Source organism: Miscanthus floridulus, chromosome 1 (genome assembly GCF_019320115.1).
Source record: "Miscanthus floridulus cultivar M001 chromosome 1, ASM1932011v1, whole genome shotgun sequence".
NCBI lineage: Eukaryota > Viridiplantae > Streptophyta > Magnoliopsida > Poales > Poaceae > Miscanthus > Miscanthus floridulus.
This window is the reverse complement of record NC_089580.1, coordinates 22,943,318-22,969,244: the sequence shown is the minus strand read 5'-3', so window position 1 is coordinate 22,969,244 and position 25,927 is coordinate 22,943,318. Positions and strand designations below refer to the sequence as shown.

Here is a 25,927-nt window from a genome sequence, read left to right as displayed (position 1 = left end):
CTTGCGACAGATGAATTCATCCTCAAAATTGAACTGCAGCCGTAACTACACAGAATCGCCTGGTGCCGGATGACACCGCTGTACGCCTGAATCCAAGCCAGCAGTTAGGTTCGATTTAAGTTCGGATGACTCCGTTGTCTACCGTCAACTGTCTATCCGTGACGCCATCCAAACACGCCAAAGCAAAGCGGCTCGTCACTCCTCGATCCTCGGCCCTTTTCTGCTCTCTTTTACATCCTCCGCCGCTCTGGCCGCCGAGCGGTGAGAGGGACACAGCCGCTGGCGCACCGCGCACGGCAGAAAGGTCGCGTTTGGGTGACGAAACGCCCCAAAATCCCCGGAAATATGCAGTCCACTCCGGCGCTCGCGTGCGTTGCGACCACGCTTCCTCCGTCATTTCTACGTGGTTCAAAGGCGCATGCACGAAACGCCCAACCACGCGACCCAACCGCGCCGGAAAAGCGAGGGCACGTTTTTAGTCAACTCCACACCGCGCAGCCAGCACGAAAGTCACGCGAAACACCACACCACCCCCGTCGGCGCTGTCGCCCGCCCACCCAACCCAACTTTCGCCGGCTCCGTCCTCGGACTCCTTGGCCAAACCCAGCTTTATAACCAACGCGCGAAATGTTTTGCTTCTCATCATCGAGAGAAGCACAAGGAACCAGAGCCACTGCTCGCCGCGCATCCCATCCCGCGCCACGCTCCCCGCTTGTGTTGTGACCGAGGACCGACACCGATCGGCGGCGGCAGAGAGAAGGGATCGGCGGCCATCGACATGGCTCGGTACGTGGAGATGCTGGACATGGGCGTGCGCATCGCCGCGAGGTTCCACTCGCACTGCCCGCAGACGGCGCGCATGTACTACAAGCCGCCGCAGACCCAGACCCAGTCGACGGCGACGTCGTCGTCGTCCTCGGCCTACGACGCCAAGTCCACGAGCTTCGCCCTCGACGCGCCGTCGGCCCTGCGGCGGCCCTTCGCGCTCGCGGCCGCGGGGGAGTTCCGCGCCGGTGACCGGTTGGGCCACCAGCTTCACGGCTTCGACACCGCGCAAGTCGTCGTGTACGAGGTGGTGTGAGGAATTGACGAGGGGAGGAGACCAAGCTTCATGCAAGTGTTTTTCTTGCAAGTGTTGCGAGAAATTTATTGCGAGATGTGTAGTGCTAGTCCTCTGTTCTTTGATTTGTACATGTCTGTGTCGGAAAATTCATTCAACACAGAGGAACTGAGAAAACATTCATCCACATTCAGCGTGCTATTCGATGGGATTTGATCGAACATCCTATACGAAACTGATGGGCAGAGTTCAGAGCGATGCTATGCCAAGACTGCTGGCACGATTCCATTTCATTGACCAACCAATCATGGGCGGACACGGATTGCAACTTTGGAAGTTGGGACGGACTCAAGCTTGGGAGGGTTCAACGAAGTTGGTGAACATAGACGAAGCGAATACTTATGGAGTTATTATGGATCATCATTGAGTTCGCTGGGTGCGTGTTTTTGGTGGACTAATCACAAGGCTGGGGATGGAGGATTCAGTGTTTTGATCAAGATGGAGATCGTCAGCAGTAATATTGTTGAATTTTACGAATTGTTGCATCAATTAGAACAGAGTGGAAAAGGAAGAAGATGAACACCGACTTATTCGTTCCAATCAAATGCAGGTGCAGCAGATAGAAATATAAGAATCGTCTGTTACATTCATTTGGCATGCAGTGGACCTAGGAAAAGAAACTCATTTGACGAGGAAAGAAACAAATCCTGGCTTGCAGTTCATGACGCGTTCATGGAATGGTGATCTTGTCATGTTGTGCATTAGGTTCAGTCAGGTGTGCTGTCATCAATTGGACGGATCACATGGAGTCCGTTAGCTGCTTACTCCCTCTGTCCCTAAGAGTACAGGTCGTTTTCGTTTTCGGACAAACAACTTTAACTAAAAAAATATTAATATTTATAATACATAACTAGTATCATTGGAAAGATCTTTGAATCTAGTTTTTTAATAATTTTTTTGGAGATACAAATATTGCACGTATTTTTTATAAATCGAGTTAAACTTGTGACACGTACACCAACAACTGGATTATTTTGGGACCGACGATGTATCTCCGGTGGACTAAGCATTGAGACTGCTCTAATTGCAATGCTGGAAGATTAGTACGCTTATGAGTTGGCCCGGTTTGTTGGCTGCTTTATTTTATTTTCACCTACAATTAGCTTCCTATTATAATACGCCAAGACTAGCGCCCGAACGTCCGGATGACTGTGCATGTCCGGATGCCCGTGCCTGCTACACCCTTGTCGCTCGGATTCATGCGCCGCCCATGTTTGGACCGCTCCCTTCCGCTGTGCTGCTCACGCTGCCCGAATGACTCGGCCTCGTCTCTTCCACACCGACGCCTCGCCCGCCTCTTTTACACCGCTTCGTGGCTGCCTCTTCCACGCGGCTCGGGTGACTCCCCCGTCTCTTCCACACCGACGTTGCACGACCTATGCCTCCTCCCCACATCGCTGTCGCCATGACTCCTGCGCTAGCTCTTTCTTCCTCGCTCAACAACCCTACTGTAAGGAAAATGGACCCTAGGCCCATTTACTTTGGATTTTGGTGTTTGATGACCAACACTATCAAATTGGACTAATGAATTTATAAGTGATTGTTTTATAGTTCAATAGGGTGCAAGACGTGACTTGGACAAAGGCAACGTGATGATCCGATGATCAACACCATGAGCAAGACCTTAGAAGCACAAGAGAAGATCCAAGATATCAAGCAAAGTCCAAGCACGAAGATAGAAACCAACCCGGACGCAAGATCGCGAAGAAACGAGCTCACAAGGTGACCGGACGCTGGCGTATAGCGACCGGACGCTCCGATCAAAAGGCTCGACAACAGAAGGTGTCAGCTGCAGCGATCGGACGCTGGCAGCAAATCGACCGGACGCAGGACTGCAGCGTCCGATCGAGTACAGAAAGGTTCCAGAGCGACGAAATTACGACCGGACGCGTCCGGTGGCATGTGACCGGACGCTGGCAGCATCCGATCAGTTGATCACGGCTCCAACGGTCGGGACGACCGGACGCGTCCGGTTAGGACGTGATCAGCGTCTGGTCAGTAGCAGAAAAGCAGGATTTCGTCCTCAACGGCTACTTTCTCAGTGGGGCTTATAAATAGACCCCTCAACCGGCCATTTGAAGCGTGTGGAGCTAAGAAAACATATCAAGGGTGTTGACACATCATTTTAGTGATCTCCGCTTGCATAGTGCTTAGTGATTCATTAGATGATTAGCGTAGGTGCTTTGCGAAGTGCTTAGGTTGATTAGACCACCGCTTATGCGCTTGCTCTAGGTTTAGGCCTAGTGTTTAGTGAGGTTTGCATACCTCTTACCACTCGGTGCTTGCGCGCACCATTGTTGTACATCGGATGGGCTTGTAGTCTTGCGAGATCACACCAACCGTGTTTGTGGTGTGGCCGCCACCGTGTACCAAAGGGAACAAGGCCCGCGGCATTTCAACCGGAAGCTTGATAGTGAAGACGGCGGGGAGCATCCGGGAGAGGCTTGCTGGAAGACATGTCGGAGACCCACTTGCGCATGGGAAGGCCCGAGGCTATCCACGGAGTTACCCGATCGGGAGCTTGGCCCTTGCGAGGGATTCCTTGCGATGGGCTCCAACGAGGACTAGGGGGAAGCTTGCGTGCTTCTCGATACCTCGGTAAAATTACCAGAGTCATCGACGGGAGTTTGCATATCTCTATCTTGCTCTTTAGATTTCGCATTTACATTGATTGTATTACTACTTTTGCGGTAGAGATAGCAACACACTAGCAAAACCATAGTTGCACATTTAGATAGTTTATCTTTTGCATAGGTTTTGCTAAGGTTATAAAAAGAGGCCATAGTTTAGAGTTAGAATTTTAAGTTGTCTAATTCAACCCCCCCCCCCCCCCTCTTAGGTGCCACGGTCCCCTACACCTACATCCAGATCTACTTTTGCAACACTCAGATGAAACAATTGTGACATACGTCTAAAACTGATAAAACATTTAGAACATACATTTACAACATAGCCATTACAACATATGCAACATCCAGATAAAAACATTTGCAACACTCGTCTGAAACAGATGAAACATTTTTAACAAACTCATGAAACATACGTGTATAACTATTGCAACATGTGCAACATCTGAAAACTACCATTGCAACATCCATATGAAACATCTAAAACATACCTCTGAAATATTTGAAACACTTGAAACATGCATTTTACAACATAGCGAAGGCCGAGGACAATTGATTCTAGGCATCGGGGTGGGAGCCAGCGGCGCGCGAGCGCCATCAGCACCAGCAACAGCACCAGCGACGGCGCGTGAGCACCATCATCAGCAGCACCACTAGCACCGTCCTTGGTTCGCCCAGGTAGGAGTCGCGCGTGACAGGTGGGAGCACGCTACGCGCGTGACAGGAGGGAGGGTGCGAGGCATAGTAGGGCAACAACAGCGTGCGTGGAGTGGGGCAGGTGAGCGTGGCGCACGACGCGGGCGGGTGGGTCAGTCCGTGCGGCCGGACGCTCATGATGTATCATTATCAATTATAATACATTGTGCACAATATTAAGAAACTTTTTATCCTCTAAAATATCGTTCGGTTAAAGCCAAAGTTAATGATATAATAATAATTTCTAAGGAGGATGTCTATTCTAATGGGACAGCTGGGGATGGATGGCATATGTCGTCAACTACGCTGATGTGTCTTCATGACATCCGCACACCAGAATGGAGCTCAAGAACACCAACAGAAACCTCGGACTCGATGGAGCTGGTGAGAAAAAAGAACACTAGAATCGAGCGTTGCACGGTCTGAATTGAAATCCCTGCCACCGGTACCCGTGGGCTTGTGACGTACACGCTCGACATGGCCATTGCATCTGGTGTAGCAGCCAATTACTCTAACACCCTAAATTTTGACTTAATCTAAAAATCACTAAAAATTTAAACTTTTTAAAACTTTGCATAGAAACTAATATATACAACTAGCATAGGTGTTAGTTAGTAGAAATAGGTTCACACAGGAATAAACTTAATGTGTGGAATTGTGTGAGTGGATGTTTGCTTGCTTGTGAACATATGGTGGTACACCCTACATGCATGCATATTCAAATTTGAATTCAAATGCATTCAAAACAAATGCATAACAAATCTAGGAAATGGAAAAAGAATTGGAAAATGAAAAAGGCCATGTCGGCTCATTCCTCCCTCCCTTTCTCGGCCCATAGCAGCAGCAACCCTCCCTCCTCCCTCTTCCTTCCTTCCGCAATGGGCTGGCCCGTCGCCGCGACCCGACCCATCCCTCACGCGCTAGCGCCCTCCCCTCTCTTCCACTCACTGATGGATGGGGCTCGCATGTCATCACCGTCGTCTACCTCCAGACGATGCGAATATCGTGTCATGCACCCGCCTCACCCACGCCATGGCCACGTTCCACCCACCAGCACCAAGTGGATATGATCAACCGTGCTCTCGCGAACCTTCCTGGCCCCATAGACGCTCCTCCCCTCCTCTCTCCCTCTCACTTGGTGCCATCGACACGCGGCGCCATGGCCGCTCCCCGCCAACACCACCATGGGTAGCCACCAAGTAACCTCCACCACGCGCATGGATAAGGTCGCACCGTGGCAAACCGACCTAGCCAATTTGAGCACGAGTGCACGCAATGGCGGTGCGCGCGGCGAGAAAATATATCATCGGCCGAACCGACATTGCCGGCCTATAAATAGGCTCGATTGGTGATGCTCCGCCCTCGCCCTCCTCACTCTAAGCTTCGCTAGGAGCTAGAACACCTCATCTCCCCCTCCATTTCCCCTCTCCACTTCCCTTCTGAGCTCAGTCTCGTTCTTCCCCAAATCGGAAGACACCGTCGCCATTGGAGCCGCTTTTCCCCCTTCTCCTTCTCTGCTGTATCCTGGGCAAATTAGTGAGGCAGGTGAGTCCTAGAGCCTCCCTTTTACCTTCTGCTATAGCTAGATGACCATAAATTGCTCTATGTTGTGCCGCCATCGTGCACATCGTTCCGCCGAGCCATCATGGCCGACCACCGCCACCGACAGGGCTTGGCTAAGCACCACACTATCACCATTGCACTCGCCACTCACCCGCACCCACGTACATGTAGCTAACTAGACTGATTAGGGCCTCTAAAGCCAAGTCCACCGCTCGGCGCCACCGCATTTCCTCCGGCGAGACGCCACCACCACCACAGTCATCCCCCGGCACCCAGATCACCATCGATGGTCGCGGCTTGGTCTCCCAAGCCCCGTCCATCACCTCACCACCTGCATCGGGGCTTAGCCTCGCCAGTGTAACCCACTCCGGTGAACCTGAGCCCCTCCCCTATTTCTCGGCGCCTGGACGAGAACCCGTCCCACTGACGTTTCCCTTCTCCCTCTCTTCCCTTGCTGCCATGTGGGACCAGACAGTGACGTCGTTTTATTAACGGTTGTCCCCATCCGTTATTGTCCCCCTCCCCTTTCCTTCCTCTGACGTACGGGCCCACGACCATAACGTCGTCATCACCGTGGCCCCATCAGTCAGGCACACATGCCACGCCTGCACACACAGAGCGCCGGGTGCACTATCTAAAAATGCTAGGTGCACCCGAGTAATTACACAGAGGGTTAGAAATCTATTTTCCTGACTTAGAAAAATTCCCAAAAAATTTGTAAATAAACTAGATGCAATAAGAAAATTAGTCGTAGTTTGCACATATTTTCATGCACCACAAAATGCATACAAAATTCCACCTAGTTAATTAACTATAGGTTAAATTTCTCAAATGTATAACTTTTGCATCCTAACCCCTTTTCGCATGAGACCATTTCTAAAATTCATCTAAAATCTAGCTCTATTCATTTCACCAGGTACCACCATATTGTTCTATGTTTGCTTTTGCTCTTTTATTTTATTTTGGCGGTAGTCTCATTTGGTAGCTACGCGCGGCAAACGACGGTGATTACCTAGAGAACGAGGACCCAGACTACGTAGATGTGCTAGAAGGAGACAACAACAAAGGCAAGTCCTAGCTCCCCCTCCCTTCTACCATCTTGTTTTAATTATTACTAAATGCATTAAATGGATTATTATCCTAGAATATGAGCTCGATTATTATGATGTGATTACTTTTGAATTAATATAAATGATTATCTTTCTATTTCATGAGCTCCATGATATGAATGAACTTGGGGATAATAATTTGTGGTACATAAAATTGGTAAACCTAGAACTAAACCCTGACAGGGGGGCGAGTGGTGGTAATCTATGGAGGTAGATTATCATGGCAGGATTGCCTGGAGAGGGACCCTGTGGGGAGATACTCGCCTTAGTCACATAAGAACCGGTTCATAGTCCCTCTCGCCTAGTGAGATATTACGTACAACCACATGTCTATATGGGTAGACTTGATCCCACACCCCGTTAGATAGAAGTATAGTTTCTACTAGGTGGCCGGTGTTGGTAGCAAAATATCAGGAGCAGGCACAGATGCTATGTGATCTTTCGTGGCCCGATTGGCGTGGTTGCTATGTGGTCCTCCACGTTAAGCCCTTGGATTTTTGGCCGCATTCGAGCCCATGTTGTTGTTGATGTTGGCCGTGTTCGAGCCCATTTTATTGTTCATATGATGATTAGGTATCATCGGCACTATTATGTTGGGATGATTAGGTATCGTCCAAGATTGTATGATGAGATGATGTGGTATCATTCGGGATTATGAGATGGGATGATTAGGTATCCTCCCGAGATTAGTGTGTTTTCCAACACCTGAGAAGTCGTGGTAGAATTATATGGACATCTAAGGTCGTGTACTTTTGGGTGTGGAGTCTCGTTAGGCCTATTCTATCCGTTGATCATGGAAGGGATTGTGCCTATTGTGTGGGAAAATTTGTACACCTCTACAGAGTTCATTAAATCTATTCGAATAGCCACGTCCTTGGAATAGACAGATGCTAGGACGGGATACTATAATTAGATTTACTTTTATGTGTAATGGAACTATGTTATGAAACCTTAATATTAACTCAGGGACTAGTGGGAATGGTAATATTCAGCTAGGACTTGACCCTTAATTATGATCACAACTCCACTTCTATTTCCACCCTATGGTTAGGGCTTGCTGAGTACGTATGTACTCACCCATTGTTGACTCATAGACTTTAGCACCGAGGAGGACCAAGACTTCGACGAGGAAGCGTACCACGAGGACTAGGAGTTACGCGAGGTTTACGATCGTAGGAAGAAGACATCGAAGCTAGGGTTTCGACCACGCTCAAGTTTGCATGTGGGTTAGGATATCGCTATGCTGTATAATACTATCGTACTAGAGAGCACCATGATGTAATAAAGTGTCGTTTCACGGTAGTAGTCTTCCGCTAGTTATGTAAGCCTATGGCCAAGCACTTTGGGCCACTGTTGTAAGACCTTATTTTCTAGATATCACTAAAGCTCGGAATATTTTTATTAAATATCTGTGTGCCATTTCTGTTAAATTGTGTGTACTTGTGCATGATTCTGGCACAAATACAAATGCACCTAGGACTCTCAAAGTGAGGGGCCGACAATTACACATCCAGATCATAACGACATATGAAAGGACCAAGGATGTCGCCTATGCTCCTCCCTAAATACTAAACATTTTGGATTTTTGGATCCATGCCATTACAATTTTTCAAGTTTAGAGATACATTATTACAATTCGTCTATTTGGAGAACTGCCATTATAATTCTATCTCTCTCTCATCTATACCATTTTCTACACTTCTCACATATGTGGACCCACCATCAGGCATGTAGGCATACACAGACGTGTACGGCGTTAAATCCCCGCCTCCTCTCTGTTACAAAAGCCTCCCCACGGTGGAGTAGTTCATGAGCGGAGCGGAGCGGCGCCCTACACCATCGCCCGTGGTGGCCTAAGCCATTGTCCCCAGTGGCATCCCTGTTCCCATCCCCTCGCCCGCACCATGTCCAGAGCCCACCCGTGCTGTGGCCATGGCTACCCTCTTTGGGACTGAGCTCGCCCATGCCATGGCCAGAGCCAAGCTTGCTCGGCGTGGCATGGCGGCATCCTCGTCCTCATCCCTGTGCCATGGCTCAAGGCTAGAGCCGAGCTCACCCGACGATGTCCCCGTCCCCTTGCTCGCACCATGGCCATAGCCAAGCTCAACGCTAGCTGTGGTCGCATGCCCATAGAGTGACCCGGTAGTCCACACGTCCTTTCCTCCATTATATGGCCGCACGTGCACCCAAGCCGCTGCGTGGTTATAAGAAGAACTCTCTGTCGAGCCCTCCCAAGTACGCCGCCACCACTAGCGTAGCAGCGTTGCCGCACCTTTTAGACGCCCAAGGCCGACGTTGCCATCTCGTTCAAAGCAGGTATGTCGAATCACCAACGCCCCTATGAAAGCCCTACTTAGGTTTTAGATAATTGATGAAACCTAGGGACTAATCCTTGTACTAAGTGTGTAGACATAAAAGGATGTTCCCATGCCAAGTGGTGGATCAAGCGCATGATCATAGTGGATGGTGATGACCAAAAGATGATCAAGTGCTTCACATTTGCAAAATAAGAAAGAGAAAAACAAAAACCAAAGAGATCAAGGCAAAGGTGTAAGATAGGTTTTTGTTTTGGCAATTAAGACAACATAGAGGGTGTAAGTGCATTTATCATCAATAGCCATACTATAAAGAGGGGAGATCTTTGGCAAAATGGTTATCGAGTGCCACTAGATGACATTGTTCTTGCATATGCATTTAGAAACCTAGTGTGCTAACTTTGACCCTTATAAAATGCTTTGAAAAAAGCTAAAACATGTGCACACAAGTTCTACACTTTGTGGTCAACAAGTTGGAAGCAAGAGCAAAGCAGTTGAGGACTTAGAAAAAGAAAAGGAGGAGAAAGTCCATGACCGGACGTAGTAGTCAGGGAGGACCTGCACATCCGATCAATTATAGGCGGTGGCATGCTGTTGGCCGAGAGGGTCGAGGAGCGACCAGATGCTAGACCTAACTCCAGCGCCGCGTTAGGTCACTTTTGTAGAGGTGGCACAGTGGTTGGCGGTGATTGGACATAGGAGGAGTCATGCGACCAGACGCGCAGGGGGCGCATCAGGTTGATGATGATGTACGCTGGCATCAGCTTCACTGGTGCACATGAAGTGGCATAGTGAAGACCGACCTGACACATCCGGTCGAGAAAAATGCGCTCTAGACCCTTACTAGAACTGACCTGTCGCTAGGGTGCTCTGGGTCCGGTCATGCGCAGCGGCACATCCGATCATGACTTAAGTGGTCGCGCGCTCTGGACTTGACTGTTGGAGATGAACGACTGAGGTTTGAAGGGGCGCCACGTGGACGGCTATGGGCGACTAGACGCAGGCCGACCGGACGCAGGGGCGCGTCCAGTCAGTGCGTCCGATCAGCCCTACGTAGAGCCAACGGCTCTATTCTTTGAGGGCGCCTATTTAAAGGGTTTGGCCAGCTTGGGGCTCACTCTCTTGGCACTTTGACATCCTAACATCCTTGTGAGCCTAAGCAAACACCTCACACTCATCTTCATCATTGATTTATCATGATAGTGAGATTGGGAGTGATTCCAAGTGCATTTGCTTGAGTGATTGCATCTAGTGACACTTGGGGATCATTGTGGCTGTGGATTTCTTGTTTCTCTTGGTGGTTGTTGCCACCTAGATGGCTTAGAGCAGCGGAGTAGCTTTGGCATGTGTTGGTGATTGTTCGTGGCCGGCTTCGGTGATTGTGAGGGATCTTGCACCTTCCCCGGTGAAGAGCCGTAAGGTAGCTCTAGGAAATTACTCATGTCATTGAGTTACCTCACTTATGGGTAGGTTCTTGCGGTATCCATTTATTGGATGAGATTTGTGCAACACCTCTTAGCCACTGAACCACCAAGTGTTGGTCGACACAACGAGGACTAGCATGACGGCAAACACGTGAACCTCGGGAGAAAAATCTTGTGTAACTTGTGTGATTGGATTGACTTCATATTGTGATTGGTTCATTCCTCAACACGGCGGTATAATCACCCTACTTACTTCGTTACTTTCTTGCAAACTAGTTGTAGCAAACTCTTTAGTGTAGCTAGTTTTGAGAGCTTGCTTTGTAGCTTAGTTTCATCTAGTGGAGCTCTTTAGTGTAGCCTTGTTGAGAGCTCTTAGTGAGTAGTGACTTAGTCTCTTGTGTGCCTAGATATCATAGCAACTAGAATTATTGGGTAGGTGGCTTGCAACCCTTGTAGATCTAGAGAAAGTTTACATTTCACCATTTAGTTCACTAACAAATTGCTCTAGTGGTTTTGTAGAGTTTTAAATAGGCTATTCACCTCCCTCTAGCCATATTAGGACTTTTCAAGTGTTATCGGAGCCATGGTCACCGTTTGACTAAAGGCTTAACAACCTCGGTGTCAAAAGATGGCTCAAATTGTGTTCAACCATGTGGGGGGCAAACCACCGTTCTTTGATGGCACATGCTATAATTAATAGAAGAGAAAGATGAAGATGTATCTTGGTTCAATCATGGACCAAGTGTGGGTTGTGACCGAGAGTGACTATGTGATTCTTGATCCAGACAATCTCACCAACAATGATAAGGCCAACAAGCGATGCAATACAATGGCTCTCAACACCATCTACAATGCTATTGATTCCAAGGTGTTTGAGCAAATCAAGGATTGTGAGAAAGCTAGTGAGGCATGGAAGAGATTGGAAGAAACATATGAGGGCACATCGATGGTGAAGCATGACTTAGCATGTTTAGATCGATGAGGTTGGAGTCACATCCCGAAGCATAGATCAACAAATAAGAAAGCCCTCACGAACATGCAAGCGTAATGCATATATGCATATACACTTAGATCGACATGCAAGGATAATCAATACGTTGATCATCTACCTAGACATGTTACTACACACGCGACCCCGTGTCATCATCGATCGACGTGAACGATCGCGTTGGGTCAGGGCTTGGTGATGAACCCGCATCTAGCATGAGTGGTGGCGAGGCCTTGTGCTGATGTCGTTAGGGAGGTTGCGGCGCCCTACAGCTCAGTAGCTAGCCTTCTCTTCACACTGCATCCGACGTGAAGCTAGGCTCCTGGATTGAATCACGAACGCCACTACACCACATTGAGGACTCTACCTCGTCTTGGCCACTTGTTGGTCGATGAAGTTGACGAAGAAATCCCCATACGAAATCGAAGGTCGATCCCACCGAGAACGTCAAGTTGATCGTGAGTCAAGTCATCTAGTTCACCATGGAATCAGCACGAACACCCTCTACCTAGCGCGCCACTATCGATGAAATCTGGTTGGTAGTCTACCGAGGGGTATGCCCACAGTAGTAGATAAATCGGTGGAGGTGCACGTGAAGGAACTAGATAGTGACACAGAATGCGAGAGACAGTGATTAGGTAGGTTCAGGCCATCAGCTTGATGTTATATTATGAGATATCGAATGAAAACAAGGGGAGTGCCTACCCGCCTTATATAGCTCAGGGATAGGGTTATAGGTCGGTTGCATCTATCCTGATCGGTTATATGATACGTGTTTACAAGGAATATGATATCTAGCATATCTGATTAGATTCTCCTTCTTCATCAAGGAAGTTTCACGCAGTCTTGCGATGCATGCCGATCTATGACGTGCCCCGCGTGTCATGATCTTGTGGGATAGGCCTCCCCTAGTGGCTCGGCCCATGTACAACCCAGTGGGTATCAGGGGTTATACCCCCACAGCTGAGGTGACTGTTGTCCCCTCGGTTCTTGTAGGGTCAGTGCGGCGTGCTCTCTTTTGTCAGAGCTAGAGCGCTTGGCCGGATGTGACCTCTCCCCATCTCTTCTAATGGTCATAATGGGGAGAGGTCATGTGCTTTGTGAGCGTCGCGTGGCTAGGGCTAGAGGAAGAGGTCATGGCTGACCCTGGCCCTTGCGTCTGGCCTAGCTTGCTCGGCTTGACTAGGCCTCAGTCATTCAAGCCTTCACCAGCTAACGCGTTGTAGGCCTCATAGCCTGCTAACTAATCGGTGCCTTAAGACACCCCGGGGTTATAACCTCGACAAATTAGTACACCATTGGGGACAAATGGAAACTTGGATAGTGATGCTAGTGGCAACATAGTGGATCAAAAGATGTATCGGTCTATGATTGGAAGCCTACTCTATATGACCGCATCTAGGGCGAATGTGATGTTTAGTGTATGCATGTGCACTGGATTTCAAGCCTCACCAAGAGAAAGTCATATGAAGGCAACCAAGAGAATATTAGGGTACTTGAAGCATACACAAAAATGTTGGATTGTGGTATCCTAAAGAAGCTAGATTTTAGTTGATTGGATATTCGAACTCCAAATATGCAGGATACAAAGTTGAGAGAAAGAGCACATCAGGCACATATCAATTATTGGAAAGATCACTTGTGTTTTGGTCATCAAAGAAGCAAAATAGTGTAGCACTTTCAACCGCCGAAGCAGAGTGCATTTCGGCCAGTAGTTGCGCTCAATTACTTTGGATGAAGGCTACTTTGAATGATTTTAGAATCAAATTTAAACAAGTGCCATTGCTATGTGACAATGAGAGTGTCGTGAAGCTCACCAACAACTTGGTTCAACATTCAAGAACAAAGCACATAGATGTCCGACATCGCTTTATAAGAGATCATCAACAAAAAGGGGACATTTGCATTGAGAGTGTAGGCACCGATGATCAACTTGTTGATATATTCACCAAGCCACTTGATGAGAAGAGGTTTTGCAAGCTAAGAAATGAATTGAACATACTTGACTTCTCAAATATGTGTTGATGCACCCCCATTATATGACATGCCTCTCCTTCGAGCAAAGCAAAGTAAAGTTGATTGACATATCATTCATCCATTACTAAGAACTTGTTTAGAGCATCTAGTCATTCCTATCATGTCTTAGGCTCATTCATGAAAATCAAAATGAATTTGATGCTTGTATGGTACCACTATTGCTTCCATGCTTGATATAATCTAGTGGTAGCATATGGCATATTTATGGGCTTGTGAGCCTAGTGTTTTATCTAGAGAATGAGCTATAAGTGTTTAACTTAACATGGTCAAGATAACCCTTGCAATGAGGTGTGAAGAAGCTTGTCATTGGATCAAACCGAGTTAAATATCTTTTGCAAGTGATCTAGATTGAACCAAATTGAGAAAATGATCCTCAGTTCACATGGTTTTACCCCAACCTATCTAAAATTTGAGCTCACCTTTTGTGTTAATTGTTGACAAAGGGGGAGAGAAATTCACAAAGATAGTAAGATAGGGAGAGCAAACAAATAAAATGACATTGACATTTAGAAATTCACAAAGATAGTAAGATAGGAGGAGCAAACAAATGAAATGACATTGACATTTAGAAATTCACAAAGATAGTAAGATACGGGGAGCAAACAAATGAAATGACATTGATATTGTAAGGGGATCAATTAAAATTTGAAGCACACAAGTAGGGGGAGAAAGCTCATAAACTTATATGTTGTATTTGTATATGCATTACATATATTTGCTTGCATGGCACAAGTTCTAAAATCTCTATCCATGCTTGTGTGGTGTATGCTAGATTGCAGAAAATGATTAATAAAATAAAAAACTAGTATGCATAGGATGGCTGGATATTCCTTGATCTTTTACAAGTGGTACTAGAACCTTGCTTCTAATGTTGATCTCATGAGGTATCTAGTTTGTCTTTGCTTTTAAAGTGCTATCTAGCAAACTATGGTGCTAAGGATGGTGTTCAAATGGCAACTCCGATTGGTATCACGCTTCAAAGGTCCGTTCTTTACACCTTAGCATCATTTGGTAGCTATTACTCTCTCAAACTTCCAATCCATGCATATGTGCAAGCTTTCAAATCCAAACTCTTAGCACATATGTATGGGGAGCTAATACTACCAATTTGGGTTGATGAAACTTGTCCATAACCTATACACATGTTAATATACTTGTGCAAGCAGCATGAATCTAAAAAGATTTAATTGAATATCTTTGTAAATAGGTTATCATCAATTACCAAAAGGAGGAGATTGAAAGCCCTAGTTTGGTTTTGGATAATTGATGAAACCTAGGGATTAATCCTTGTACTAAGTGTGTAGACATGAAAGGATGGTCCCATGCCAAGTGGTGGAGCAAGAGAATGATCATGATGGATGGTGATGACCAAAAGATGATCAAGTGCTTCACATTTGAAAAAGAAGAAAGAGAAAAATAAAAACTAAGGAGATCAAGGCAAAAGTATAAGATAGGTTTTTGTTTTGGCACTTAAGACACCATAGAGGGTGTAAGTGCATTTAGGATCGATAGCCGTACTATAAAGAGGGGAGATCTTTAGCTAAATGGTTATCGAGTGCCACTAGATGACATTGTTCTTGCATATGCATTTAGGATCCTAGTGTGCTAACTTTGACCCTTGTAAAATGCTTTGAAAAAAGCTAACACATGTGCACACAAGTTATACACTTTGTGGTTAGCAAGTTGGAAGCAAGGGCAAAGCAGTTGAGGACTTAGAAAAAGAAAAGGAGAAGAAAGTCTATGACCGGACACAGTAGTCGAGGAGGACCTACGTGTTCGGTCAATTATAGGCAGTGGCACGCTGTTGGCTGAGAGGGTCGAGGAGCGACCGGACGCTGGACCTGACTCCAGCGTTGCGTCCGGTCACTTTTGTAGAGGTGGCGCAGTGGTTGGCGGTGATCGGACGCAGGAGGATTCATGCAACTGGACACGCAGGGGGCGCATCAGGTCAATGATGACGTACGCTGGCGTCAGCTTCGCTGGTGCATGTGGAGTGGCATAGTGAATATCGGACTCACCGACGCGTCCGGTCAGCCTGGACCTGACGCGTCCGGTCGAGAAAAACGTGCTCTGGACCCTTACTAGAACTGACCTGATGCTGGGGTGCTCTGGGTCCGGTCATGCGCAGCGGCGCATCCGATCATGACTTAAGTGGTCGTGCGCTCGGGACTTGACTGTTGAAGATGAACGACTGAGGTTTGAAGGGGCGCCACGTGGACGGCTGTGGGCGACCAGACGCTGGCCGACCGGACATAGGGGCGCGTCCTGTCAGTGCGTCCGATCAGCCCTGCGCAGAGCCAACGGCTCTATTCTTTGAGGGCGCCTATTTAAAGGGTTTGGCCAGCTTGGGGCTCACTCTCTTGGCACTTTGACATCCTAACATCCTTGTGAGCCTAAGCAAACCCTTCCACTCATCTTCATCATTGATTTATCATGATAATGAGATTGGGAGTGATTCCAAGTGCATTTGCTTGAGTGATTGCATCTAGTGACACTTGGGGATCGTTGTGGCTGCGGATTTCTTATTTCTCTTGGTGGTTGCCGCCACCTAGACGGCTTGGAGCAGCGAAGGAGCTTTGGCACGTGTTAGTGATTGTTCGTGGCCGGCTCCGGTGATTGTGACGGATCTTGCACCTTCCCCGGTGAAGAGCCGCAAGATAGCTCTAGGAAATTACTCGTGTCAGTGAGTTACCTCACTTGTGGGTAGGTTCTTGTGGTGTCCATTTGTTGGACGAGATTTATGCAACACCTCTTAGCCGCCGAACCATCAAGTGTTGGTCGACACAACGGGGACTAGCGTGACGATAAGCACGTGAACCTCGGAAGAAAATCTTGTCTCTTGTGTGATTGGAATTCTCTCGGTGATTGGATTGACTTCATATTGTGATTGGTTTATTCCTCGACACGGCGGTATAATCACCCTACTTACTCCATTACTTTCTTGCAAACTAGTTGTAGCAAGCTCTTTAGTGTAGCTAGTTTTGAGAGCTTGCTTTGTAGCTTAGTTTCATCTAGTGGGGCTCTTTAGTGTAGCCTTGTTGAGAGCTCTTAGTGAGTAGTGACTTAGTCTTTTGTATGCCTAGAGATCATAGCAACTAGAATTGTTGGGTAGGTGCCTTGCAATCCTTATAGAGCTGGAGCAAGTTTGTATTTCGCCATTTAGTTTACTAACAAATTACTCTAGTGATTTTGTAGAGTTTTAAATAGGCTATTCACCCCCTCTAGCTATATTAGGACCTTTCACCATGTTCGTTCATGCTGATGCTCTCTCTACCAGGAGAACAGTTTGCCATTTCGACGAGATTATCCGTAAGTCTTCTTCACACGTTTGCTGAGTGCTAACTCCGGCAGGGCTGGACCTGAATTGTGGCAACTTCGTGGCGCAGCACACGGTTGCGGCCGTGCTGACCGGCAAGCTGTCGGAGGCCGACGTCGACCGGGCCATCACCAACAACTTCGTCACGCTCATGCGGCTGGGCTTCATTGACGGCGACCCACGGGAGCTACCGTTTGGCAACCTTGCCCCAGTTTGTTTGCACGTCCTCCAACCAGGAGCTGGCTTGCGAGGCCACGCGCCAGGCCTCACGGGGACGGGAACGCTGCTAGGAAAGCTCGGCTCTAGCCATGGCCCATGGCGCAGGCGAGCTCTCGGTCCCGAAGAGGGCGGCCACGGCCATGGCAAGGGTGGCTCCGGGCCTCTAGCCATGGCGTGGGCAAGGGCACGGGGACGCCGCCGGGGACGATGGCGCAGGCCGCCGCGGGCAATGGCGTAGGCCACTGCTTCGCTCGCGTGCACCTCGCCGTGGGCGAGCGCTCGTCCGCCGCGAGCAGGCTCGTTGTAACGGAGAGACAGTGGCTTAACATATATACGCGTTTCTGTATCTGACAGTGGGTCCACGTATGCGAGATGTGTAGAGAATGACATGAACCAGGGAGAGATGAAATTATAATGGCAGTTTTCTAAATAGATGAATTGTAATGGCGTTTCTCCGTACTTAAAAAAATTTGCAATGGCGTAGATAAAAAAACCCTAAACATTTAGGATCTGGTATGCTGTATCTTTCGACAAGTGAATGACAAGAAAATAAAGAAATGGAAGTGCAATTAGCACGAGTCACATCCACTGATCTGAAATCTTTCTATGAGCGAACGCACGAGCACTGCAGCCAGCATAGTTCACACCTGGAGCGCCGAGAATACGAAGCGGTGCGGACGTAATACACATGGAGACAAATCAAATGAAAGCGACACGCCATTCATCTCTGCGATAATATTTGCTTCCTCGCTCGGCCAGTCGGCCGCCGAGGCGCTGAGTCAGTGAAAGGGCCGAAGGGGCAGGCAAACGAGCTCCAAAAAGGCCGCGCGGGCCGATGGGGCCGCGCGAAATCTTCCGCCCACTCCGGCCGCAAGCCCAGTGCGTGCGTTCTGCGGACTGCCACTACTGCGTGCCCTTGCGACCACGCTTCCCCCTCCAGTTTTACGTGGTCGTCCGGCGCGGAACGACGGGGTCAGAGCTAGCGCCTGCACGGAAACGGAAGCCACACACGTTCACACCCCAACCCAACAACCCAAAAGCACAGCGTAGAAGGGCACGTTTTTAGTCAACTCCCCACCGCGGAAGACCAAACCCGCACGAAAGGCACGCGAAACACCGCCCGCGCCCGGTCGCCCGCCCACCCCACCACGCGCTCCGAGCTCCTCGCGCGGCCCAGCTACATAACACACCGCATGCGAATCCTCTTCGATTCCGTCCTCGTGCCCCACCAACTGAACCACATCTCCGCCAGCCGCCTTGTTGCTGGAGGCCTGCGGAAGAGGAGGCAACGAGCGAGAGAGGTCTCCGCCGGAGATGTCTCGGTACGTGGAGATGCTGGACATGGGCGTGCGCATCGCGGCGAGGTTCCACTCGCACTGCCCGCAGACGGCGCGATTGTACTACAAGCCGCCGCAGACCCAGTCGGCGGGGACGTCGTCCTCCTCCTCCTCGGCGGGCGCGGCCGACGACGCCGCCAAGGCCAGGACCTTCGGTCTCGACGCCGCGGCGGTCCTGCGGCCCTTCGCGTCCGCGGCGGCAGGGGAGTTCCGGCCGGGGTTCCAGCGCCACGAGTTCGACACCGCGCAGGTCGTCGGATACGAGGTTGTCTGAGCTAGGAGAGATTTCCTGCGACAAGTTTTGGGAGAAGTAGCTGTACATGATCCATGCGACCATGCATGTCTACTCCATTCTTTGATTTGTAGTTTTGTATACAGAGACAGTGTCGATCGGGAACTTGTAATTGATCAAGCCCCTATAAAAAATCATTCGAGGGATATCGATGAGCTTGCTATACTTTTGATCGATGTTTAATTTTACAGCACGAGATTGCACAGTGGAGAGTTAAGGGTGACCTGACGCAGCTATGCTCATGCTGGTGCTTTACCGTAAACCAATCGTGGACGGATTGGAGGAATCGACTTTGGAGTTGGAAGGGGCGGAGGATTAATTGGAGCTTAGCTTTTTGGAGAACTTGGATGGAAGCATAGGAAACTTTCAACTTCAACGAAAGCTTGTGGACCGTGTCACCTACTACTAGCTACGCAACGAGAAAACTCGACCCTTGACAATTGGCGCGTTTTTGGGCGGACTGACTGCAAGGTTGACGGTTCAGAAGGGTCATGAACACCGCAATTTGTTTGGCAGGGATGGGATGGAGATTAGCAGTAACATTATTCAAACATTCTGAATTGTGTTAGGTGATGCAGAGGGAAGGAAGCAGGTGAAAGTCCGACATGGTCTCTTATTCCAGACCCAGTCAAGTAGTACTGCACTGAAGATTCTTCGAGGGCTTCTCCCGTGGAAAAGAAAAAGCGACTCATATGATGTGGGAGCTAGATGAATCGACCCAAGGGCTAGAGGAATCGACTCATGGCGAGGAGAGGGAAAAGTCGAGTCAGAATTCAGAGTCTGACTCTTCCCGAATAAAGAATGATTTCAGCAAGCAAATCGAGCGGTGTTGGAGCGAGTCCGACGGCAACGGCGGCAGTGGAGCAACCCAAGCGGTGGTGCAGCGAGCAAGTCGGGCTGCGGCGGTACGAGTCGAGGGGCGACGGCGACGCGGCGGTACCCGTCAGCCCCCGAGGAATCTCGCCTTGCGTGGTGGCGCGGCAGTACCCCAAATCTCGGACGCGGCCCCTGGCGACGGCGAGGGAGGGACGCACTCCATGTACGCGAACTCCGACAGCCTGTAACGTGGGTGAGAGGTGCGGGCGCTTCTCCGCGGCTACTCCTCGAGCAGACACACGGGACCGATGTTGAAGAAACGGGTACGCCTCGCCTTACATCTGATTTTTTATTTTGTTGTGGGCCCACGGTACTTGTTGGGCTAGGAGTCGACTCCTCTGTTTTGTCTACGTGGCTGCCTGCCTCCCAGATGAGTCGGTTCACCACCGCGGGTGCCCTAAGTGACGACGAGTCCACAGACATCGCATGCTCTCACTCAACTACTACCTGTATTTGTGCATGGCCTCCATGATGTCATTTCTATCGTGTGCGCAACACAGGTGTCGGTGTTTTCGGACCATCCACGAGTAAATTTATATTTGCGTGTCTAACTTGGATGGTGTGCTCGAAGGACATGAGGGTTTATACTCTTTCGGGTGGAACGTCTCTACGTCCAATTCGCTGTTGCTCGTGTTACCGGCACTTGGTTTGCAGTAGGAGTTACAAACAGACGAGAGAGGAAGAGGATCCCAAGTCTCTGGTGGAAGGAGTGAACGGGTGTTGAGAGCTCGCTTGCTACTCAGCCGTGTGCTCGTGTCGTGCTCTTGCGTCTCGATCTCCGTGTCTCGATCTCGATCCCCTTTCATGGGACGCCCTGCTTTTCCTTTTATAGACGAAGGGAAAGCGCGGGTTACAGATAAGGAAAAGGAGAAGAATGAGAGAGAGACGAAGGCTTCTAGAGATGCCAGGTCCTTCTTCTCCTTCATGCGGGTCCCGTCGATCCTGTAGATGTCAACAGGGAAGGCTCTATGTCATGGCTCTGTTTGTCACTGGCGCCATGCGTAGGCGTCATCTGCCGGTCATGGCGTTCTACTCCGTCCCGGCGGACGTCGTGGTGAACTGACGCGCTTGTAAGCGTCCGTACGAGGATTAGGCAGAACAGTACCGGCACGTCCGACACTGTTCTTGATGTGAATCCCCAGGCATGGTCCGTCATGGCCACGGGTTACATCGAGGCGTGTCAGCCTCTTCCCTGGCATTAGAGTTTTGACCCAGGCCCATACGCTTGGACCTGGAGTGGTTGGCGGCGGTATGGGTCCCTGTCGGACGAGACCGAACCCGCGTCCTTGAGGTCGGGTGAGACGGAGCCTGCAATCTTGGGCAAGATGAAAACTGCGTCCTTGGCGTCGGGCGAAACGGGGCCCGCACCCAAGGGGTCGGACGAGACGGGCCCGCAAAGGCCACGGCATCGAGGTTGGGCAATACGGAGCCCGCGACCTCGAGGTCGGACGAGACGCTGCTCGCGGCCTTGGGATCGGGCAAGACCTTTTAATACGTCTCGAGCCATCTGGGGAAGTCAACGTGGGCGCTAACTTCCTTGCTTTGGGTATCTCTAATATTGATACCCGACAGCGGGCTACGTTGCCCTCGGCCAAAAGCAATTGTACTTGTAGATAAAAAAAAGTAGAGCTGTCAAAACTCACATCGGAGGCAGCTGGTTTGGTGTGATCCAAGCGGACAATTGGGAGTGTTCGGCTGGTTGTTTCAGCCAACTTATTTACTGGCTTATAAGCTACGGTATAATATTTTTTCTCTTAAAAAAATCAACCATACAAATCAGCATCAGCGGGCTCTACCACCAGCCGAACACTCTGCAAGTATTCAACTTTATTTGTTGGGGACCAGGGGAGGCAGGCAGGCAGATCCCTTCTCAGCTGCAACGTGCGCTACAAAGGATGCTTCATCCTTTTTGTCAGGTCGAGCCATGGACTCCTCTGCAAGAAGCTCTGGCGCACTACGGGACTACTACTCATGATGATTTGGACTAGAGGAGTAGACGTGGAAGTTGAGGCAGTAGTGCACGGTGGTGCGTTGGGGAAGCCTAAAAGAGAGATCAACCATTGGTATTCGTAGAAATTCTACTCTCAACTTCATACTATACTCTCCATCACAGTGATTTTTCTGAAAGAAAAAAATAGATTTGAATGCTTTTAAATTTCAACTCGAATGTATTCTCGAAGATTCTTGTTTCAAATTTCTTACTTTCACATAGAAATTTCATTTTTGAAAAAAAAACACATTAAGATAAATGGCAAAGACAAGGAATTCGGAAATTGTGATCGAACACCTTACCATCGAATAACATGCCAATTAGATGGTGTACTCCAACTGTTTCAAATGGTACATTGTTTTAATCTTATCCTCAATCAAATTTCACCTATTTTGACTAAATTTATAGAAAACACACTAATATATTATCACTAATTTATTTTTGTTAAATTCACCTTGAAATATACCTTAATAGTGCACTTATTTAGTATCTTAGGTATTAATCTATTTTTATGTAAATTTAGTAAAAGCTAGATAAATTTTGCTTAGGACAAAACTAAATAGCCTATATTTCAGAATTCGGAATGGAAGCACTTACTTTATCAGGTTGAACTAGAGAAGATCCATGTATATCCATTGGAGTTCCATTCCCATCCCTGCGTCTGATCCCCCTTGCTTGCTTGTTACCATGGCAAAATTATAGTTGAAAACAAACTCAGCGTTAGTGAGTTACACATACTCACTACATTCTCTCATCCTCATCAATCTTTTTTTTTCGAAAAGCCACAGGCAATAAAAAAATCGGGCGTGTATTAAACTATTAATATAGAAATCAATCAATTTGAGCAATAGTACACGCATTTACAAGTCGTGGGACAAGAAAGATGTTGAGCGATGTGAAATGTGTTTGAATTTGCATTTCCACTACACCGACACAATCATGCATGTTTAATCGTCGAATACCACTTGACATGGGTCCAGATCGTGCAATTGTATCCATTATAACACATAGCCTTTTTTTATTACTGAAATAAATTTGGAAAAGCTATAAGTACTCGTTGCGAGTCGAGTAACCAATGAACAATCTCGGTTCGGCCATTTAAGTTTTTCAAATATTGATATTGAATTTCCAGCAGAATTTACGGGACGACCAAGCTTGACACAATTTTCTTTTTTCGTGGACTGTTCTTTCACAAATCTGGTTGTTTCTAATACGCCTTCATACTCAGTACACGTAATATATTGAATCCGCCTTCTCTCTTCAAGTGACGAACTGATGATGAAAGTCATGGAACGTTCTCCCCCTTCACTTCAAGCGATCTGCTCCGCTCCGGCCGGTCGCCGCGACGGCGTCAGCTCGCTCCCCCACTAAAACCCTAATGGCGTCCCGCCTCCTCCACCTCCGCCGCCTCCTGACTCCCCCCTCCCCCCTCCCTGCTGCCTCCTTCTCCACCGCTGTCACCCCGACCCCGCGCGTCTCCGCGCTCGTCGACGAGATCTGCGGGCTCACCCTCCTCGAGGCCTCTTCCCTCGCCGACGCCCTGCTCGGCCGCCTCGGCGTGGACCAGCTGCCCCCACTAACTATCCTCACGGGCGGCGCCGCGCCGCTCGTCGGCGGCGGAGCAGGTCCCGGGGCGGCCGGCGAGGAGGCGAAGGCCAAGGAGGAGAAGATGGCATTCGACGTGAAGCTGGAGGGGTTCGACGCCGCGGCGAAGCTCAAGATCATCAAGGAGCTCAGGGCGTTCACGAGTTTGGGTCTGAAGGAGGCCAAGGAGCTCGTGGAGAAGGCGCCTGCCGTGCTGAAGGCCGGAGTTCCCAAGGAGGAGGCGGAGAGTATCGCCGAGAAGATGAGGGCGGTCGGCGCCAAGATTGTTCTCGAGTGAGACGACGAGAGCTGTGTATGCCCTCGTTTCTTGATTTTTGTTTCTTGTACGAAAAAGAGAGAATTTTGGAACAAGGAGTCAATAATTAGTAAATTTGACTGGAGATCTTTTCACTGCCAGTGCAAACACCAATTGGGCTTCGGGGAATACGAACTTAGACTTAGTGATCAAGTTTCAAGCTCTGTATCAATGCTTTTTATGAGATGTATGACATATAGTGAATTCGTAGCATCAGAGTTCCTCTTTTGCTGATTCTATTTTTTAAGGAGAGGATTGCAATTAGATGGCTTTCACTTGCCGATCTGTGGTTGCTGCAATCATTGATATCTTTAGGTAAGGTTTTGCAAGTAAGGATACTTTGAACTGTTAAGTTGTTTGCACTGGGACAAAAACTGGTACTTCGGTGAGTTATCATTTCTGGCAATATTTTTTTGTTGAACAACGCAGGAGAGATGCATGTCATTTCAGTAAGTATATTTCTGGCAATATTTGTTTGAACTATGAACTTATAGAAGTTTTCATCTAGAGGGGAGTAGTCTGCTGAAATATTGTGGTCTAGAGTACTTTTATGTGCACAAAAATGTTTATAAAGTTTTGAAATGTTTCAGCTGAGGTAGTCGAAGTCAAGTGTTAAGATGAATGTAATGTTGCTATCTTGTAGTTGAAGTCTGGCCATTCATAAGATTCCAAGAATGGTATTGAGAATCAATCTAGTTCTGTGCATGCTCAGGGCCATGCTTAACAGTTAATTAACAAATATTATGTTTCTGAGAACCCTGTTCATTATGCATGAGTGAGTTCATTTCCACAATAATTTCTGGCTGGCTACTGTAGTCGCATTTTGAATCAAATTGGTGGTACTGTGTTTCTTAAGATAGGTGTTACTTTTTCTTTTGCAGAATTTGGTTTGAAATTTGAACTACTAGAGACTCTACTAGTTGGAATGATCATGGCCTGGTGAAACTACTTTTATAGCACCACAGTTTGAGAAATACATAACTTTGATCTGTTGAGCCGAGGTTGTCAATTGGGCATATGAATGTAGAGTTGCTATATCATGGTTATAGTTGAGATCTTGCTAATGTCCCATGTTTGGAGTCAATGTTCTGGGTATCAAAACCGGGTATGCTTAACATTTGATTACACTTGTGGAACTTCAGTTTCAACAGTAATTTTTGGCTAGCTTAAAATAGTTGACTTGTGAATCTAATTAGTTGTTTCTGCAGAATTACCAATGTTACCACCAATAATTGCTAAGGTCTTCAAATTCTTCTATATACAGTTGTGATAAGGAGTTTCTGAAATAATTAGCTAGATTCAGCATATAGACGGGTGGGAATGCCAAGGAGAAAGGAAAAGCTCCATTGGAGTGCATGGCCTGGCAGGCTGCTAACACAGGAGAAAGTGGTAGTAGATAGATTGCATAGCATGGGTTTCCTAAGGGGAATTTTCTTTAAGAAAGTCATTTCTTCCCATCAAGATTTCAGAAATGCAAGCACTGCAACGTTGTGGAAGAAAATTAATCATGCTTAACCTGTGGACCAAATGAAGCGAGACATTTCTCATATAGTTCTGCTAACTAAATCTCAAGTGTTGTCTGAATACACTGTACTTATCCTACATAAATTTGTGCAATTGTGCTCTTAATCTCATTGTTGTACCATGGTACCTTGTAGGTTGTAGGATTAGACAAACCAAAGTAATCTCCTTTGCATATTACACTTGCTACATTTCTGCTTTGAAGGCAAATTTAAATCTTCTGACATGAGAGTAGTTAGTATTGTAAATCTCAGTGTACTAATTGAAAAATGTGAGTTGAGTTTGTAGAAGACAGGTGAAAAACATTACTTCGTTCTGTTGCTAAATAATTTAGTATTGTTGAATAAAAAGAGTTATGCTCTCAGTTGCATCATGTTGTAACATTCTGATGATTCATGTGAGTAATCATGACCAATCTTGAAGTTATTTTGGATAAAAGCTCTGTGGATTGTAGCTTTCTTGTACATTGTGCATGTACTAGTTGTGACTTGTCATTGTTTAGCCAGCAATGTGTTGTGTTGTGAAATTATGAGATTTGATAGCACACGGCCCTGCTCGGCGGCCCTTTTTTAGGAGCGGGGCAACCGTGGCTTTTTG

General features: G+C 47.9%; 3 protein-coding genes across 3 annotated transcripts; all 3 read left to right on the top strand.

The window, feature by feature from the left end:
* The first annotated feature begins 660 nt into the window (after positions 1 to 660).
* On the top strand, positions 661 to 1,241 carry LOC136476030 (uncharacterized). Its single transcript, XM_066473702.1, has one exon. The coding sequence runs from the start codon at positions 779 to 781 to the stop codon at positions 1,079 to 1,081; it is 303 nt and encodes a 100-aa protein (XP_066329799.1). The 5' UTR covers positions 661 to 778; the 3' UTR covers positions 1,082 to 1,241.
* Positions 1,242 to 18,618: 17,377 nt separating this feature from the next.
* LOC136476025 (uncharacterized) lies at positions 18,619 to 19,189 on the top strand. Its single transcript, XM_066473690.1, has one exon. It carries the CDS (start codon positions 18,729 to 18,731, stop codon positions 19,023 to 19,025), a length of 297 nt encoding a protein of 98 aa, XP_066329787.1. The 5' UTR covers positions 18,619 to 18,728; the 3' UTR covers positions 19,026 to 19,189.
* Positions 19,190 to 23,205: 4,016 nt separating this feature from the next.
* Positions 23,206 to 24,128, top strand: LOC136476016 (uncharacterized). The gene has a single exon (XM_066473687.1). It carries the CDS (start codon positions 23,288 to 23,290, stop codon positions 23,789 to 23,791), a length of 504 nt encoding a protein of 167 aa, XP_066329784.1. The 5' UTR covers positions 23,206 to 23,287; the 3' UTR covers positions 23,792 to 24,128.
* The last annotated feature ends 1,799 nt before the right edge of the window (positions 24,129 to 25,927 follow it).

Coding starts and splice junctions, on each gene's coding strand:
- LOC136476016 (XM_066473687.1), top strand. CDS start 23,288: ATGGCGTCCCGCCTCCTCCACCTCCGCCGCCTCCTGACTCCCCCCTCC.
- LOC136476025 (XM_066473690.1), top strand. CDS start 18,729: ATGTCTCGGTACGTGGAGATGCTGGACATGGGCGTGCGCATCGCGGCG.
- LOC136476030 (XM_066473702.1), top strand. CDS start 779: ATGGCTCGGTACGTGGAGATGCTGGACATGGGCGTGCGCATCGCCGCG.